This window comes from Fusarium graminearum, chromosome 1 (assembly GCF_000240135.3).
Source record: "Fusarium graminearum PH-1 chromosome 1, whole genome shotgun sequence".
In the NCBI taxonomy this organism is placed as follows: Eukaryota; Fungi; Ascomycota; class Sordariomycetes; order Hypocreales; family Nectriaceae; genus Fusarium; species Fusarium graminearum.
In genome coordinates, this window is record NC_026474.1 from 4,888,006 (window position 1) to 4,906,080 (window position 18,075).

Here is an 18,075-nt window from a genome sequence, read left to right on the forward strand (position 1 = left end):
ATTTACAAAGACATTACCGTATACATACTAATGAACGACCTTATTCTTCGCTCTATTCCTGGATGCGGGAAGAGTTTTATTCAACGCAGCGCCTTGACTGTTCATATTCGAACACATACGGCGAGAAAAACCCCATCAGTGCCAACACATTGGCTGTGGCAAACGGTTCTCTGATGTAAGTGAAAACAACTCAAGTGACTGGTGGGAAACCAATTAACAAATTCAGTCTTCGAGTCTTGCACGGCACCGACGTATACACACTGGAAAGCGTCCATACAAATGTGCCCATGATGGTTGTTCCAAGAGGTATGTTGTGGCAACCCCCATTAAATGGATCACTTGCTAACATGGAACTCAGCTTTTGCAGAAAAACCACCATGGTTAAGCATCAACGGAGATCGCATCAGCAGGGGATGAACCCCAACGATATCGACGATTGCTCCTCGGATTCTGATGATGACGAGTCTCCCTCTACTCCCCAGCACTCCTCTATGACCTGGTCGCCTCACGATATGGTTTCTATGGGCCAAACAGCACCAAACGGCTCACTCCATCGTGCATCCTCTTATGCCGACTTTGAATCTCAGGTCCATGGTCACCATATGCCGGCTCACTATGCCCACAGACATGGAATTCCCACCACTGTCCCGCATGAGTACCACGGGCATACGGTGCCCGATCAACACGCCCACGTTCAACTAGTTCATCGAGCCGCAGCCATACCGCGCCAGGCATACTATGTAACTGAGCAAGGGAACCCTGGCGTTGCCACAATGACCAGTTCCTTGCCTCCTCATTACCACCTATCACAACACGTGGAGCGACCTGCCTTGGAGATGCCGTATTCGGCCCCAGGAATTCCGACATCGATTCAGAGTAGCCCCAGCACCTTCTCTGCCACTTCGGTCCCAAGCCCCATGGTTCAAGATGGCTTCTATGCTCACCAGCCGACAACCCAGGCAGCATATACAGCAGCAGAAGCCCAACCAGCTATGGTTCAATATCACCACCCTGTTCAGCACCATATGGCCCAGGCCCAGCAGCCGGTTGTATCACAGCCGCAGCATATGCCTGCCACGACCGAACACTACCCTCCACCATCAGCGCATCCGCAACAAGAGCAGTGGTCCAATTACGACCCTCCGATTGAGGTTACAACCATTGGACAACTGCCTGCGTATGGGAGTGCAGTGTACGATATATATGCACCCAAGTTGGAGTTTGACGATCCTTCACTGCAGCTTCCAAGCAGCAGACTGGCGAGCATGTGATCAGTCCGCTCCTAATGCCACTCCATAATTTACGAATATTGTCTTCAGCACACGACAAGATATCGCCCTGTTTCTTCACGATAGTTACCTGTAACATTACGATCATACCACGGCTGGACCACGCAACGATCTCTATTTCATGAATTTTATTTCTACTCTTGAAGAGGATATACCCGTTGGGACGTTATTGGAAGAGAACAGGATAGAGCATTACTCGAAAACCATCAATCTTTCTCTAGATCTTATGAAAGATGTCACCCACGATTTGGAACACCGTTCTTGTTTTTTTCTTCATCAGTTGGATCTTGTGTAATTCGAGCTGAGGAGGGGTTTGTTCATCTTTTGCCAGTCACTTTTTACCTGAGCATCCGCGACTTTGGATCAAGGGCGTTGCAGCGGCTCATTCTTGCTACTCGGATTCTCTTTATATTGGATTATTTGAGCAGCAGCCCATTGCGCCTGAGTATTTCTCCTAATCTTGTCATCGTTTGTTTTCTTGTCTTTTGCAACATTGAGTAGCACCAATACCCTATGTCAGGTTTTCATGTTGAGGTTTCGTTGGGCGGATAATTTACTGGGAGTAGGAGGTGGGCAGATGGCAGGAAGGGCTCGTGCACGCATATGGATTGACACCAGCATTGAATATCTGAAGACTTGGAAATAGAGGCTTAATGTCCACATCTAATACACATATATTATTTTGTAACCAACTCGCTTTCACCCCATTGTCTTACATAATTCTTGAATGAGTGAAGGGATAATGTGGTACTTTGACCATGAGAGAACAGACCTAGATCATTCGCACACTAGGTATCCTATCATACCTAATATTGCCAATTCTAATAAATAGAAATCTTTAATAGTGTCAAGATTCATCTATTCCAATGTCGTGGTCGGGAGACGGAAGATCTGATGGCCGGGTTGTGATGACTCAGCAATTTCCCGAAGAGGAAAGGCTATAGCCTGTGATGTGATGCCGAATCGCGGACCAAAGTGGCAAGCAGTCCGAACTCCCCCATCGATTACATACCGATGATGCCTGCGCGCGATTCACTATGAGTGCATCCCGGTAAAGTATTATTTCGTCTCTCTGAGCAGACTTACCGTACAACATACCTGGCCAACGATAAACGTTTCTGTCCCGAGAAACTTTCGACACGGGGAGGCGCAGATCAAGCCACCCCATTGCACGTCATTGAAACGGTTTATCATCATCTTTTCTTTCATTATCAGCTTACAAAACATCATTGCGAAAGCACTTTTGGTGCAAAAAAACTCCTAGCATGGCATATAACGCCATGGTGCTGCCAGTAAGTTGCCCCGCGATCCAGGTATATCCATTACCGAGCAGCACTGACGAGACTTCAGAACGTGGCAGCGACAACTACGGAGTTATGGCCCTCGATTTCGAATACCCTTATGTCCCCTTGGAGACATACTACTTCCGTCCAGGCCCGTCGATCAGGTTCTTCGAAAGAGGCCATCAGAGAAAACAAAGCGGCTGAACCCCACCAAGTGAGTTGCAGGCCAGTGGTGTTCAAACACTATACTGACTCCGATTGCAGGCAGCCGAACTTAGGCTCCCCGAGTTCCTTCAAAAGGTTGACTTGACCTCCTTCTCTCGTTCACGATTTTCTGCGATGGCACCGATGACCGCTCAGGCTACTATCTCGAACATGGGCCGTGTTGGCCTTCATGCGGCCAACCCTATTTTGCGACACCCCTACTTTCAACCCCGCGCATCGACTCCGTCGTCTTTCATGCGTTCGTTCTCAACTTCTTCTGGTATTCTGTCTTCTCGTGGTATCTCACCTCTCGGTCCATTTTCTGTCCAGCGCAGAGCCTTCGGCAGCTCCAATGGCATCTCCCGCAACCAGCTCGCAACGTTGGAGGAATCCGCCAACCGAAACCCTGGTAATGCGAACGCGCAGAATGCTTTTTACCAGCTTCTCCTCCGAGCCAACATGCCTGCTATTCTTGTGGAACGATATCAATCTGGACGCTTCGCCACCAGCCCTGCTACCAATGACGCCTACCAGCGAGCCCTCGCTATGCTTGGTGCTAGTGCTACTCAAGCTGCGAATGCGCCTGGAGCTACGAACGGAAATTTTGGACGCACTCAATGGCCCACTTATGAGCAAGGCATCGCTAACGCTGCTGTGACTGGAGCTGCAAATGCTGGCAATCCCATGGGTCACAAGGGAGAACCCATCCATGTCATCGTTCAGGAGTCAACCCGGTCTACTATCTTCCGTTGGGTCAAGTTTTTGGCAATCTTCATCGTCACCACCTATCTGTGTTTTGCACTTGTTACTATTGCTATTGAGGCGTTCAGCACTTTCCGTCGTGGAGGTCCGAGCAGCAAACAGGATTCTGAGGTCAAGGCTGAGAAGCAAAACACCCGGTTCCAAGATGTCCACGGTTGCGATGAAGCCAAGGAAGAACTCCAGGAAGTCGTCGAATTTTTGAAGAACCCTGAGAAGTTTAGCGACCTCGGTGCCAAGCTTCCCAAGGGTGTCCTCCTGGTTGGTCCTCCCGGTACCGGTAAGACGCTTCTTGCTCGAGCCGTTGCCGGTGAAGCCGGTGTTCCTTTCTTCTACATGTCTGGTAGTGAGTTTGACGAGATCTTTGTTGGCGTTGGTGCCAAGCGAGTCCGTGAGCTCTTCACTGCCGCCAAGAACAAGTCCCCTGCCATTGTCTTTATCGACGAGCTTGATGCTATTGGAGGCAAGCGCAACCCTAGAGACCAAGCACACGCCAAACAGACACTGAACCAGCTGCTTACCGAATTGGACGGATTTGATCAAGATAGCAAGATCATTATCATCGGAGCCACCAACTTGCCCAAGATGTTGGACAAGGCCCTCACTCGTCCAGGACGCTTCGATCGACATGTCAATGTTGACTTGCCCGATGTTAGAGGCCGAATCGCCATTCTCAAGCACCACGCCAAGAAGATCAAAGTTTCCCCCGATGTCGACCTCGAGGCTATTGCTGCTCGATGCCCCGGTCAATCAGGTGCCGAGCTGGAGAACATGCTCAACGTTGCTGCTCTTCGAGCCAGTCGAGCCAAGGCCAGCTTTGTTTCAAAGCAGGATATGGAGTGGGCATACGACCGAGTCACAATGGGTTCTGAACGCAAGTCAATGGTAATCACCGAGAAAGAGAAGGAAATGACGGCTTATCATGAGGCCGGCCACGCGCTTGTCCAGCTTTTCGACAAGGAGAGCTCAAACACTCTTTACAAGGTCACAATTCTTCCCAAGGGACCCTCATTGGGCCACACTGCCCAGCTTCCCCAAATGGACAAGTATTCCTACACAGCTGCAGAATATATGTCAAACATTCGTGTGGCACTTGGAGGCAAGATGGCTGAGGAACTTCGATACGGCGGCGACAAAGTAACCTCGGGTGTTTCATCGGTAAGGACTGTCATTACATCATTCGCACCATATGCTAATTCCATTAGGATCTCGAGAGGGCCACTGACCTGGGCTTCATGATGGTGACCCTTTTCGGCATGTCCGCCACACTAGGACCCGTTGAATACGGCCGAAGATACGATAATCTCAGCTCTGAAACAAAGGCCGCAATCGAAGGCGAAGTCCGAAAAACCATAGGAAAGTCGTATGAGGATGTGCGAAAACTATTGACTGAAAAGCGAAGTGAGTTGGACTTACTAGCCAAGGCTCTTGTGCAGTACGAGACCCTGGACAAGTCCGAGGTGGAGAAGGTGATTCGAGGCGAGAGTCTTCCTGGACGTATCACTGCACCCAAGGGGCCTATGAGACTGCCTATTCCTCAACAAGCTCCAACACCACCAGGTCTCGGTGGTGTTCATCAGCCTCAACCCCCAGAGACACCTGCGCCGCCAGCAGCGGCGGCAGACACATCTAGAACTGACGGTTGAGGTTAAGGGCTTTTTAAGGCCAGCACCACGCCGTCATGGAGTAAAGATGAGGTGAAAGGAAGCCCGGCGTAGTTCGCGCCGCGTGCGACGTATGTGGTGTTGGAAAATAGGGTGAGGATCCATATCGAACGCATATTTCTACAGCGAGCATTGTGTGGAATTGGATGAATTACCTTTACGAGACACGGAAGAGGACGGGGTTCGAGCGAGAACGACTAGTATATGCCTAGGCTTAGCGATTTATGTCCATATGGACTTTTATTTGTTCAAGCGATAGTAGCATTATGCAGGAAGTCAGGTTGAGCATAAGGGGCTGAGGAGAGCCATCGCTATCAACCAGAATAGGATGATGTGGTGGGTCGAATCTCTGGCGTGAGCCTGCACTACACCAAAAGTGTATGGATAATCCCTCTCGATCATGAGTCTCGATTGTAATAAATTATTATTGTATGTGTACACTACTATTGTTTTGTCGAGAGATGATGTGATGTTACTTTGATGGTGACTTGAATATGTTTACTAACAAGTCGGCTTGTAGAAGTGTGGCCATGAAGCTAGGTGGTCAAAGTGATAGTGTCCGGTAACGGAGAAAGACTATCGAGCGATAATGTTCAGGTTGTAACAAAAGAGGCGGAGAGCGTGGGGGAGGGGACTTGCATTGCATTGCATTACTGCAACATGTCGAATCCCCCAACTTGAATGACGAATGCGGGTCCAGTTCCCCAACCTTGATCCGAGGTATATATAAGAGGTCATTGACATCAGACAAGGAGGCATTGCTCACTCACTTGAGAACAACTGCGACTGATATATATCTTCTGTGGCCGCTTACACTTTCCTGTTGCTCTCATCATGACCAAGGTTCTCCTCACCGGTAAGTCCCCATACATGATACACGCCCACCCAACTATCTAACAGTTTACTCCCAGGTGGCTCGGGCTTCATCGCTGGTATGTGTTAGAGATAAGACCACACAATAGAAAGTCTTTAGGACGCAAGACATACAATCTAACATACTCCAGCCCATACCCTGGAACAGCTTCTCGAAAAGGATTACAGCATCGTCACAACTGTCCGCTCAGAGGACAAGGCCCAGAAGATCCGCAACGCATTCCCCGACAAAGTCAAGGATGGCAAGTTGGAGATTGTCATTGTAACCGACATCGCAAAGCCCGATGCTTTTGACCAAGTGGCCAAGACTCCCGGCCTCGATGCCGTTATTCACGTTGCAAGCCCCTTTCACTTCAACATCAGTAAGTTCCGCAGAAAACTGGATAACTCGGCGCAACGACTGACTGAATGATGCACAGCCGATCCCAAGAAGGATCTCATAGATCCAGCTGTCATTGGCACAACGGGTATCCTCAAAGCCCTTCATGCTTCAGCACCCAACGTCAAGCGCGTGGTCATCACTTCATCATTCGCCGCCATCATCGACGAGGCCAAGTTCACAGACGGATCTCACGTCTTTTCCGAAAAGACATGGAACCCTGTTACCATTGACGACATCACCCGTTCCGATACAACTGCTTACCGCGCTTCAAAGACCCTCGCTGAACGTGCAGCCTGGGACTTTGTCGCCGAGAAGAAGCCCTCTTTCGATCTCGTAACGGTTTGCCCGCCTCTGGTTCTGGGTCCCGTATCAAAGCACCTCGCTACTCTGGAGAGCATCAACACGTCCAACGCCCGTATCGTGAATCTTTTGCGAGGCGAGTGGAAGGACGAGATTCCTCCCTGCACGCCCGTTCCTCTCTGGATTGATGTGCGAGATGCTGCGCGCGCACACGTTCGAGGTCTTGAAGAGCCCAGCGCTGGAGGGAAGCGACTCTTTACCACGGCAGGATTATTCTCACACCGTGAGATTGTCGACATTATTGCTGAGAAATTCCCAGAGTTCAAGGATAGGCTCCCTGGGCCTGAAGTCAAGGGCGGAGAACTCCCTCCCAAAGACCAGATTTTTGGAATCGATAATAAGGAGACGAACGAGCTGCTCAAGATTGACTGGCTCACAGTGGAAAAGAGTATGACGGATCTGGTTGAGTCACTCAAGGAGATTGGCATCTAGAAAGTTGAATGCATAATAAATAGTATTATAAACATACTCTACAGCTTAATAAAAGTAAATGTGGCGATAACCATGTGATCAATTAATTAATACATTTTTGTGTGTCGTGTAAGTCATCGTGACCAGCTCCTTCATATGTAATCATACATGCATACAGCGTGTACCATCCAATATATCCCCATAGTCTCTTAGTTTCTCCATATTTCCTAGGTCAAGGGTTAAACTCATGTTTCTCCGCAGTTACCCATACCGTTCTGAGGCGGATTTGTGGGAGTAGAAGGCCTGACCGGAGGTGTTGAGGGAAGGGCTCTTGTGGGTGGCGGTCCTGGACTAGCGAGCATATTGAACGAAGCATCGCGGGATCGGGGAGGACGAGGAGGAGAAGTATTTCCACCAAGTCCAAGGGGATCTATAAGAGCAGAAGGTGGAGGTGTGATAATACCATCGCTGATACTCGCTGAGCGGTCATTATTTCTCATGTTGCCCCCATCTGGCGCCGTCATAACGATCATAGGAACTTGATTCGAGCTGTAGATCCTAGGCGTCCTCTCATGTCTAGGTGAGAGATTCCTCGCTGTTGGCGAAAAGAGGGGAGAAGTCGGGAAACTGTCTTGCTGATCACCCATCGTGGGAAGATATCTTCGTTCACGAAGCCGCGCTGGCGGCGTGAGCGGAACGCCCTCGGCGTCGGCATGAGAGGCAGATAAAGAAATAGCCGGAGAGACGAGAGGAGTTGGTGAATCTGCTACTGGAGGTGGAGATGTGGGATGCTTGATGAGTCTTCGGATGTCGTTCTTGCGAGAGCGTCTTCTTCGAAGGAGGCAGAATACCAAAGCGCAAATGGCGAGGAGGCCTACAACAGAGATGACGGCAATGGTTACTTTTACGCCCAGGGGCATTCCTTTGTCATTTTTGGTGTCATTTTGATCGCTGCTTGAAGGGTTGGAAGTTCCTTGGGCTGAAGAGTCTCTGCTTGTAGAATAACTTGTTTGTGGTATGGAGCTTTGTAGTGGTACCGAGGTTAACGTTTCTTCGGTTGTAGGTCTAGAAGAGACTGTCTCTTTGGTGGCGGTTGCTTTCGTCGATGACAGTCTTGATGTAGTTTGAGAAGATCCATCTTGGGTTACGTCCGCTGCGCTGGCGTCTTGACAGTGTTTGTCACTTCCATTGACAGACTCAGGGTCGCATATGTGATATGGCTGAGGAGGACCTGGATCTATTACAGAGTGGTAACCGATACTGCCAACATCTTAGAGTCTGTTCCATCTTATTTTCAGAGCGTTCTTACTCTTGACAGGCATTGATGAGCCAGTTGACATTTGCTATTAACCCGTCAGTATCATGACCAACTATATGAGGAAAGACGAGATGTCACATACGATCTCTACCACGCTCACCAAGATTGTCCACACCACAGGCCTGAGCGTCGCAACAGTACAAAGTCTGAAAAGGCTGTTCTCTCTCCATGCGATCCTTGTCTTGTAGAGCCTCGCACACTCGCTCGAATGTCTCATCCTCGGGCAACAGTTCCTTGAGGAATCTCTCCCTACACAAGGCGATACAATGTGGCGGATCTTGCACGTCTGGAGCAACGAAGCCCCAGATATGCCCTGTGCAGCCCGTCATGGCAAGGTAATAGGAATGAGGTTAAGATGAGAGGATAAGAGGGCTGTATTCTCTCGCTATAGCCATGCATGGCATGCTATTCTCTCTGCTTGGAGAAGAGGTGGTGAGTGACTGATGAGAAGTGGAAAGGTTTCAGCTGAGACTCAGCGGCAACTCGAGACGAGACGAGACGAGACGAAAAGTAAAGGGAAAGGAGAAGAAAAAGAAGCGAAAGCGAACGGGAACGGGAACGGAAATGAAAATAAACAGAAATTGGCAGAGAGGACAAAACGGAACGAAGAGTGAGAAAGGGGGCGGAGGGGAAGGAAAATGGTCACTATAACAAGGTATGACTACCATTCGCACTTTCACTTATACTCAGCTACCTATACTATACCCAATGACGATGAGAACATCTCTGGAAGCACAATCCCGGTGATAGTTCTGTTGGTACAGCACAGGACCGGTAGCATGGACAAGATCAGGCTGGTGCGTCCGTCCATCCGTCAAACTGCAATTACAATGCAGTCGATCCCCAGTCTCTATAGGGAGGCAAGTTTGTTCGCTAGTTACACGACGTATGCTGTACTGTAGTCACCCGCGTCCGACGAGAATAACCTCGTATGTTATGTATTTCCCTTTTCTACTCCAACGCCCTGTTTGTTTGTTTGCTTGCTTGCTTGCTTGCTTGCTTGCTTGCTTGCTTCCCAAGTCCTGCGTAGACATGAGGAGGAGGAGGCTTGGGCTTACATGATGGAGGAGGCGGAGAATTAAACCTCGTGAGGTCCATCACCTCTTGTTTTTCGAGGCCTTCTGTTTTGTTTGTTCTTCAACGGCAATTAGTCTGTTTCCTTTTAGGTGTGGCTGCCACGATGGAAACGAAAAGGGCACACCGGAAACTATGGAAGCCGGCGTATGTATGACATTGTTGACGGGACCAGTAGAAATAAATAAAGGGCAAGCTGAGCCGGGAGACAAGGTCAGGAACAGAGTCAGAGACATGTTCAGCTGCGTTGCATGCGATACACCAAGTCACAGCAACGGTCACTGTTTGGCAGGCCAAGCGAGTGATTTGACCAGGGTCTTGCATTCTGGTAACCAATTATAATCAATTTTTCGCGAGTATCTAGGTATTGTATTGTATTGATGACTCTCAAGATGACTCTCCAATATGTCGGCAATAGTTGTCTTGATCAGCTTTCAATAGATAGATATTCTATGTATTTATTCCCTACTTGTCATTATGTTCAAACTGTTTGTATTTTTTTGAGACTTGACTGAACTTGAGTGTTCTGTGCGTTTGTCTGATGGTTACACACAAGCACTTTGCCATGCTTTGCTCCCCTGCTGCATGCCTCCCGTTCAAACTACATATCCCCATCTGAATTAAATACGCGCGTCATGCGCTGCAGATTTCCATTCTTTGTCTCGAGTAATCTGCTAGTAGTCAATCGTGTCATGTCATAAATCGGTATCTTGCAGCACCCTTGATCTCACTGCCTGGCAGTTGGTTGGTGGTTTGCATAACTCAATTGGCTGACACAACCACAATCAGAGACACATGTTCTACTCTTGCATAACAATTGTTCCAAAATATGCACCTCAACTTTGCGGTGAAGACGAGACATGAATGACTACATATGACTATGAATAGTCAGTTAGTTGTTCAAATCCTCTTTAGCCGGTGACAACCCAAGTGCATGGACAAAAAGTGCAAACACCAAGACTGGGCTCCGAGCTGAGCTGAGGCTGAATGTGACTTGGCACAACGCATTAGAATCAGAGTCGACCTTTTATTCCTTCTCTCCTCTTCTCCCTGTCCCTGACTGACTACCTGTGCAACAGAACCTCTGCAACCAAGACATCCCCCGTCACCTACACAAGGCATAACGCCATCAAACCTCTCACCACAGAAAAGCGAGGGCGTGCAAACTCACGTGGGAAAGCGTGCCTCGAGTCTGAGCCTCGACAAAAGGATTCACCGTAAATAGAAACCTCTCTCTTCTTTAGGGGCTGAGATAGTACAAGATTGGACGGATAGACTGTGTATATATGTACTTGTACAACCTCGTATTGAGATTACCTTCTCCTGAAGAGCTGATGGAAACCCCTGCATGCATCCAGCGAACCGTTGATGTTCTGCGTTAAAGAGCAGGCATGAGCAACTCAACTCGACCATTCCAACGGGCCTCGTAGACGTCATAAGTGTAGAGTCCCCTGTAGCTGGGTCGTGCTCCGTTCATATGATCATCGTGAATGGAAAAGGCAATTCTCGTTCAACTCACACACCGCATTACAGAAGTTGAGATTACTCCGAGCCCATTCGGTTTGATGTCCATCTTGGTGGCTGCAACTTCCCCAAGGCTGCGGATTACACACTCGAGTATATTTCCGCAACAGGAGCCATCTCCTTGAAAGCGTGTCACATGGTAACCAAAGGACCGATAGCTGTTCCGTACAGTCTCAAAGTATGTTGGGCCTCTCTCAGCGCAACCACAACAAAACAAAAAAGGAAAGAAAAAAAAAACATATTCTCAATCAAAACTCATAATGATACTCCCAAAAAAAAATAGCAAAAGATGAATGATTTGCCGTCAGCAAGACTCGAACTTGCGTTTTCAGTGCTTCGAAGAGCCACAAACTGATGTACTGACCCCTATACGATGACGGCTGAATGGGTTTTTGATGCGAAAAGAGTGTTCAGTTTCAATACATGTACCTCTACCAAAAAGCCCCACTTGATCTTTCTCAAATTGACTACTCGCTTTCTAATGCCAGAAACATTGGCCGCTGGAACCATAGGAGACGAAATAGTATATCAGTTTATAACACTTAGGCTATACTCTTAGATTACTTATTCAAATACCTCAATATTTATGAGGCCAACTTTGGTGACTTGTACAACGGCCAGTGAATAGCACCAAGACATACCAGTAGTTGTTTTCAGAATATTAAGATTAACGTTGAGGAAGAAGGAAACGCCGTCTAGCTCGTATAAGATTACTAAAGACTACCAATTGCCTGCCTGTACCGGGTATAATCACGCAACCTTTGTCCTCAAACTCCATCCTGTCCGCGACGTCTAGTGTCTCCTAGATCCGTCCCTTCATCCCTTGCCTTTCCTCTCTGCCCGAGTAGGGCGGGCAAGAAGGCAATAAACAACAAGCAGAAAACAAAGCAAATAACGGTCAATCATTCTAGTGTATGAGGAAGAGACTTTTCTGTATGTCGTGATTAAAGAGCATTTTGTTCATTCGTATTTTCAGCGGCCAACTCGAGGCACGTGTTGGTGTTAGAAAAACGACGGCTTTGTAAGTACGCGATATTCGACGTAATCTTCGCCGTCAATGTTAATGATAGTTCCCTGAGAAACCAGTTTCCCCATGAAAGGGCCATTGGCTTTGCGCTCGTACTTGACTCCCCCATACATTTTGGCATCGTCGGCGCTTGCTCTCGAGAATCGCATGCTTTCCTGGCTAGCCCATACCTTATTGAGGCGCTGCATTTCATGACTTTCGTGGAACTGCTGTCGGCCGTTAGTAGCCATGCCGGGGATCTTGGCGGCCGCGGCCGCGGCTGCTTGGGCGGCAGCTGCTGCTGCTCGCTCACGGTTGGCAGCCTGCAGGTGAGCACGCTCTTGTGCTTGTTCCACACGGGTGATCTCTCGCTCAGCCAAAGCTGAGGTTCGTTCGAGCGCATTAGTGCTTTGCTGTGTCTTGCCTGCGATGGGACGAGTTGCTGGGGTCGGCTGGGCGGCATCAATGTCAATGGGTGGCTGGCGCGTTAAACGTCCTTCGGCTCTAGCTGCTTCCACGCGGCGACTTTGGCGGAGTTCCTGGCGGTTCTCGTTACCTGTCCAGCTTGGTTTCGGTGATTGGTCCTGGTCTTCTCCAAACACCCCAGGAAGACGAGGCGCGATCGACAAGGGAGCGAGAGCCTTATAGCTGGTGCCTGCAGCCCTAGCTTGAGCTTCGGATATAGCCGTGATCTCGTTTTGTTGTCTTTCATCAGCTGTTTCACCACGGTCAAGCTGTGATTGACGTACACGGCAGTACTCTTTAATTTCGTGTCGGGCAAGAGGTGCCAAGTGTTTATCAAAATCAACTTCCTCATACGGAATCCAAAGAGCACCGGCTCCCGAGGGAAAGTTGCCATCGACAAATCGTCCGTCGCGTGTTTCTCGTACTAGCTTGACTCTGAACATGTCGTTTTGTCCCAAAATACCATATACCGCATGCCGATTCTTAGGGTTGGACTCTGCAGACTTGGCCCATGTGCCGAGGAGAATTCGGGTCGGTCTAGTGCCAGGGAGCGGGTCGACAACGTTTCGCACAGGTTGCGGTCCGCCTGGTGCTGGTTGAATGGGGGTATGCTCAACAAGAGTGCCATTAGAGGATACAGTGTTGGCAGGCGTGAACCCCCCGCTGGTCCTACGCCTCTTTGCATCACGGTTGCTCTGTAAATGATCGGGAAGTTCGATGCCATAAGCAATCTGAGGTGAGTTGGCGTTGTTTTCGGTAGTCGGAATCAGCTTGGCACGACGAATGGCTTCTTGAACATCTTCCAACTCTCCAGCTGTCTGTTCGGTTTGATTCTTTTCAGTGCCTATATTCTTGGTGCGTAGTCTGACATACTCCTTAACCTGAAGATGATCCAGGCCCACGAGATGGTCAAGAAAAATAATTCTCTCAAAAGTTACCCAACTTCCGCCAGGTCCTGGAGGCAAAGGATATTCATCGGTTATAATGTCGCCGGCTCTCGTTGCGGGCTGAATCCGTGTACGCAGACGCTCTCGGACATCTATAAAGCCAATGACAGCATGTTTACGTTCTTCTGTAGGGGCGTTTGAATCCCGCCAGTAACCCACTGTCACCCCTTTGACGGTTCCTGTGCTTGAGCGAGAGGGTTTGGCTTTTGTGGTGGCTGTAGATGTTTGACGCTCATCTGCAATAATTTTGCTTTCACTCAAGTCATTGAAGATGGAGGTCCTTTTCCGCTTGGGGTAATGTGAAGCGACAGGTTCCTCGTCTCCATTGGTCATGGTCTCATCCTCGGCATCAGATGCAGGCCGCGGAGGCGATGACTTTCGAGTACCGTTAGTGCGAGCTCTCACTATAATCTCGTCCTCGAATTCATTGAAGTCGACCCCAGAAGGGGATTGTACGGTGCTTGTTGGGTCGCTGAGCTCACTCTCATTGTCCCCGTCTCCAATCGAGACCTTGCGGCCGTTTGAGTGCCTACAAAGGTGTGTTAGCTGGCGTTGAAGTGACTATCGATGTGACTAAGCTATCAAGTGATAGGAGCCCTGCATCAGAGAAAATGACAATGGGCAGGAAGGAAAGTACACGGCGAGCCGATCGGCTCAAAGAAAATGCGACGAGAATAAAAGAAGATATCAGGACTAGACCAGGACATAATTCCAAAGAAATGCAGTCCAAGGCCGTTCTGAGCAGTGGGCGAATAGTAGTAGCCAGTACAAGCGCAGCAAAGATGAAAGGTTTACAGGGGCCAGGATGCAAGACTGAATGAGATTTGGGAAGGGGAGCTGAGGTACCTAAGGACTCTTGGAGACCCCATGTTTGAATGACCGAGACGTGTTGTGTTGTGTTGTTGTACGACTGTGACAAGCTGGGTCCACTTCTGAGAGGTGTATAAGAGCAGTTGATGGGCACACTGAATTCCTTTTTCGTCGATTTGGTGTCGAGAATAATGGGTATTTTGAAGAACTCGATAAGAACGGTTGTGAAATGACGATGTGAAGAAGTGCAAGCATGTAAATGTGTATAGAGAGCAGTTTGCGAAACTGAGATGAAAGTATTGTGAAGGAAGGAAGAAAAGAAGAGCGAGGTAAATGTCACAGGTGCAAGCGCAGGCGAAGGTGCAAGTGCAGTGCCAATAGAAGTGGCAGAGAAGTGACAATAAGTCACAAAATAGAAGTAACAATAGCAGTGACAACGGTTCCGCTATTCATGTAGGCAACACTTGTTTGACACTGCCTCTGCGTCGAGATTTTTTTTCTTCCTTGCTCAATTTGTAGGTGCTGATTGATAGTCACCGTCTCACTGGAGACATCATAGTGAGATACGGATACAGTCAGGCCAGATGCGGTCAACAACAATACAACACAATGCGGCAGAGGCGTCCCTAGGTGTGGACAACCCAGGTAATGCCAGCCAACTTTAGGTCGTAAGTAATCCTTGTCAAAGCCACACCACCAGGCGGGTTGCATAAAAACCAGTCCCAATTGTGGTTGATAGAATTATCAGGCCACTCTTAGTGTATATATGGCCTAACAGTACACTAGCAATTTCGTCCAGATTGCTTCACGTCCCTGTTGATTTTTTGCGACACGTCTGGCCACTCCATAAATTCGCACAATCACTTGACTGGTCGATAAGACATTAAATAAATAGAAAAGAGAAAAGAGTAGATGGCAAACGAAATCAAAATTTAACTTGCCTTGGAGATGGACTTCTGATAGCAGCGGCAGCGGCGACTGCGACGGTAGAGGGACTTGCAGCGGTAATTACCGGTGATTTCCCATTCACAGTACTTGTCGAGGGCACAGATCGTGGTGACAGCACGCGATCCTTGGTAACTGAAGCTGAATCCGGTGCTGCTGTTGCTGTTGCTGTTGCTGTTGCTTCTGCTGCCGCTGCCGCTGCCGCTACTACTGTTGATGATGATGATGGCAGTGGTGACCGCAGCATGGATGGCGTTGCAGCTTGAGGCTCAGTAGCCGAGTGAGGAGCAGCAAGAGGAGCATCGGTTGCAATTGAAGTCGCACTATCGGGAGCTACTGGACTCTTGGTCTCAACAGCAATAGCACGGGTGGAAGTTGAATCTGGAGTTGATGCATGACCATGAGCATGAGTTGGTGATGCAGTCCTCGAAATGGGAGGTTTTGGAGCAGCAGTCGATGAGAGCGCCGGCGATATGGGCTCTGGTGGCGCAACAGGCCTGGCCTTATCGCTGTCGACAGTTTCCATGACGCGACTTTAGAAATTTGGTGGTGATAAAATGGAATATGAATATGTCGACGTTGACTGATGGATGGTTGGAAAGAAAGAAAAATATGTACAGCGCGTTTCTGATTAGGTAGGCGGGTAGTATGCAGTCGAGGTAAGGCAAGGCAGATCAAGCCAAAAGTAGAGTACAATATACGGATAGAGAAGGGAAAAAAATATTGCGCGTAGATTGTCGGTCGCAGTTGCAGTTGATAAATTATTGTCTCGTCGTCCTTTAGATTTTAGTCAACTACTAATCTACTAGGTACCTAGGTAGGTACTAGGTAGTGCTGCGCAACAGTGATGGAACTTACTACTGTACCTGGTAAAAGACAAGGGTTGACAAGGTGAATGTGAAGTAGCAACAGTAGCAGCAGAACGGCCACCTATTTAATCAATTCAGTAATCACATGTAGCAATGAATAATTCGGTCACATAAGGTAATAAGTTGTAAGTGGATGGGCGGTACAAAAAAACAGGAATGGGAACAGTCAAGGTCTGACCCCCTGGTTGGTTGAACATATGAATTCTGGAATCTTAAGCCGGGGGAGCCAGTGCTAAATTTCAATAAGCGCAATTCTTCAACTTGGCAAGATAGTATAAAGAGAACCAGTCTGTGTTTAAATAGGGGGGATGGGACCAGTACAGCATGACACGTAGTTGCAATCAATAAGGTTACATAAACCCCTCATCAATCAACCGACACAAAAGCTAAAGAGTAAAACTATCAACGGAAAGATACCTGTCTGAACAATGAGCGATAGGAAAGAAAAGGGTTAAAGTACCTAGAAAGAACAATACCTAGGATATGATGATGGGAGGGTGCTTGTGGGGGCATGTGAAAAGCTAAAGCTAACAAAAGGCAAAAATCAACTACGTATCCGTACCTTGATAGTTGTAATTGCAATTTATTGTCAGGGACGATCGGGGGAGACAAAAAGAAGAGGTTATTTAAGGAGACAGTGAGTTTCTAAAAAGATATCTCAGACCGGGCAGTTAGATATAACAATTGATAACGAAGAATTAAAACAAAAACCTCATGTACACGGAAACTCATGACCCATCTGCAGCTACAAAGAACCAATGTATCAGCGTCAAATGACACCAACACCGAATGTTCTAGTTACCAAGGGAGGTCAATTACTCAGAGATTGCCCATTTTACTTTCTCCCCCGCTGCTATCAAATAAATCTTCTGCGGATTTCCATCCTGCATTGGACGTTGTAGTGATAGAGATTTGCAGCGTCAACCTGGCCGATCCTAATTGGCTCATGGCATTTCCTTACCTTGATTCAATACCTTAATACCTAATCAAGCTCAATCGTGCTCTTCAATTGAACTAAGAATATCGTCGTTTATCTACAAACGTTGATTCATCTTTCCTAACAGCTATCCTTCCCAGTTCCCCTTTCCTATTGTTAACATTGTTCGTAAGGGTCATGGTATATCCCAGGTAATACTAAATACACCCCGGACAGTTCTACAAGCACCCCTATAGGTTCATGGCTCCCTTTTATCCTCCCATGAGAAAACCCTCAGATAAGGTGTTGTTGTCAAGGTGCATACTCGATGCAACTCGATGTGCCGGTACAACTCTAAAACAGTAAACCCATGTCACTCTGCCCAGCTTGGTGTTGTTTTTGTTTTGTCGCGTCCCCTCTCAATTGAGTCTTTTCCAACTCCAAAGTCCCCTCACACTTCCCATCGACTTGTGCATCAGACTAACTAGCTTGGTTGTCAACTCGACCGACACCGCCTTGACAAATCGATTGTGGTGATCAGCATAAGGTGAGAAAGGCGGGACAAGATTCCAAATTAAGTAGTTGTGGCACAACACGCTCGTTTTTCTACCACTCAGTCCTCTCCAATCGCCCAACTCTGATTCACCTCTCTTGTGACTGACTGACTGACTGACTGACTGATCGTCTCGGTGCAACACCGCCTCTTAGCAGCAGCGCCAAGAACCTGTTGGGCTTGATAGCGACGATGATGCGACTACAGACGGATTAAATCAATAGTCACAAGCCTCAATCCAGTTGATCATCCCTCCGTGTATACATAATCACCAATCTTTCTCCTTCTCATTTCTTTCGCGACTCTGGCTGTAAGCACGTGGGTTCTTGTGATGTACCTAGGGAATTGCTCTCAATTCGGCACTTATTAAACTGAAACCTTGAGTTGTGGCTACACTGAAAGTCAAAGCATTGATCCAAGAAC

At 48.2% G+C, this 18,075-nt stretch overlaps 6 protein-coding genes and 1 non-coding gene across 7 annotated transcripts; 3 read left to right on the top strand and 4 right to left on the bottom strand.

Moving 5' to 3' along the window:
• On the top strand, nt 1–1,980 carry FGSG_11961 (uncharacterized protein). The gene is made up of 3 exons (XM_011318981.1): nt 1–175; nt 227–306; nt 359–1,980. Exon 3 carries the CDS (start codon nt 378–380, stop codon nt 1,269–1,271), a length of 894 nt encoding a protein of 297 aa, XP_011317283.1. The 5' UTR covers nt 1–175; nt 227–306; nt 359–377; the 3' UTR covers nt 1,272–1,980.
• Nucleotides 1,981–2,920: 940 nt separating this feature from the next.
• FGSG_01475 (cell division protease ftsH) lies at nt 2,921–5,181 on the top strand (the record flags this gene model as incomplete). Its single annotated transcript, XM_011318982.1, has 2 exons — nt 2,921–4,693; nt 4,741–5,181. 2 exons carry the CDS (start codon nt 2,921–2,923, stop codon nt 5,179–5,181), a joined length of 2,214 nt encoding a protein of 737 aa, XP_011317284.1.
• Nucleotides 5,182–6,033: 852 nt separating this feature from the next.
• On the top strand, nt 6,034–7,246 carry FGSG_01476 (uncharacterized protein; the record flags this gene model as incomplete). Its single annotated transcript, XM_011318983.1, has 4 exons — nt 6,034–6,055; nt 6,111–6,131; nt 6,204–6,434; nt 6,492–7,246. 4 exons carry the CDS (start codon nt 6,034–6,036, stop codon nt 7,244–7,246), a joined length of 1,029 nt encoding a protein of 342 aa, XP_011317285.1.
• Nucleotides 7,247–7,470: 224 nt separating this feature from the next.
• On the bottom strand, nt 7,471–8,872 carry FGSG_01477 (uncharacterized protein; the record flags this gene model as incomplete). Its single annotated transcript, XM_011318984.1, has 3 exons — nt 7,471–8,485; nt 8,535–8,568; nt 8,626–8,872. 3 exons carry the CDS (start codon nt 8,870–8,872, stop codon nt 7,471–7,473), a joined length of 1,296 nt encoding a protein of 431 aa, XP_011317286.1.
• A 2,568-nt stretch (nt 8,873–11,440) lies between these two features.
• Nucleotides 11,441–11,522, bottom strand: FGSG_20521. The gene has a single exon. It is a non-coding gene; the product is annotated as a tRNA-His (tRNA).
• Nucleotides 11,523–12,143: 621 nt separating this feature from the next.
• Nucleotides 12,144–14,266, bottom strand: FGSG_01478 (uncharacterized protein; the record flags this gene model as incomplete). The annotated part of the gene is made up of 2 exons (XM_011318985.1): nt 12,144–14,088; nt 14,199–14,266. The coding sequence occupies 2 exons, from the start codon at nt 14,264–14,266 to the stop codon at nt 12,144–12,146; spliced, it is 2,013 nt and encodes a 670-aa protein (XP_011317287.1).
• A 1,028-nt stretch (nt 14,267–15,294) lies between these two features.
• FGSG_01479 (uncharacterized protein) lies at nt 15,295–15,840 on the bottom strand (the record flags this gene model as incomplete). The annotated part of the gene is made up of 1 exon (XM_011318986.1): nt 15,295–15,840. The coding sequence occupies one exon, from the start codon at nt 15,838–15,840 to the stop codon at nt 15,295–15,297; it is 546 nt and encodes a 181-aa protein (XP_011317288.1).
• Nucleotides 15,841–18,075: the final 2,235 nt, after the last annotated feature.

Bases quoted from the DNA above. Each gene is read 5' to 3' on its own strand.
- FGSG_11961 (XM_011318981.1), top strand. From the start codon at position 378: ATGGTTAAGCATCAACGGAGATCGCATCAGCAGGGGATGAACCCCAAC.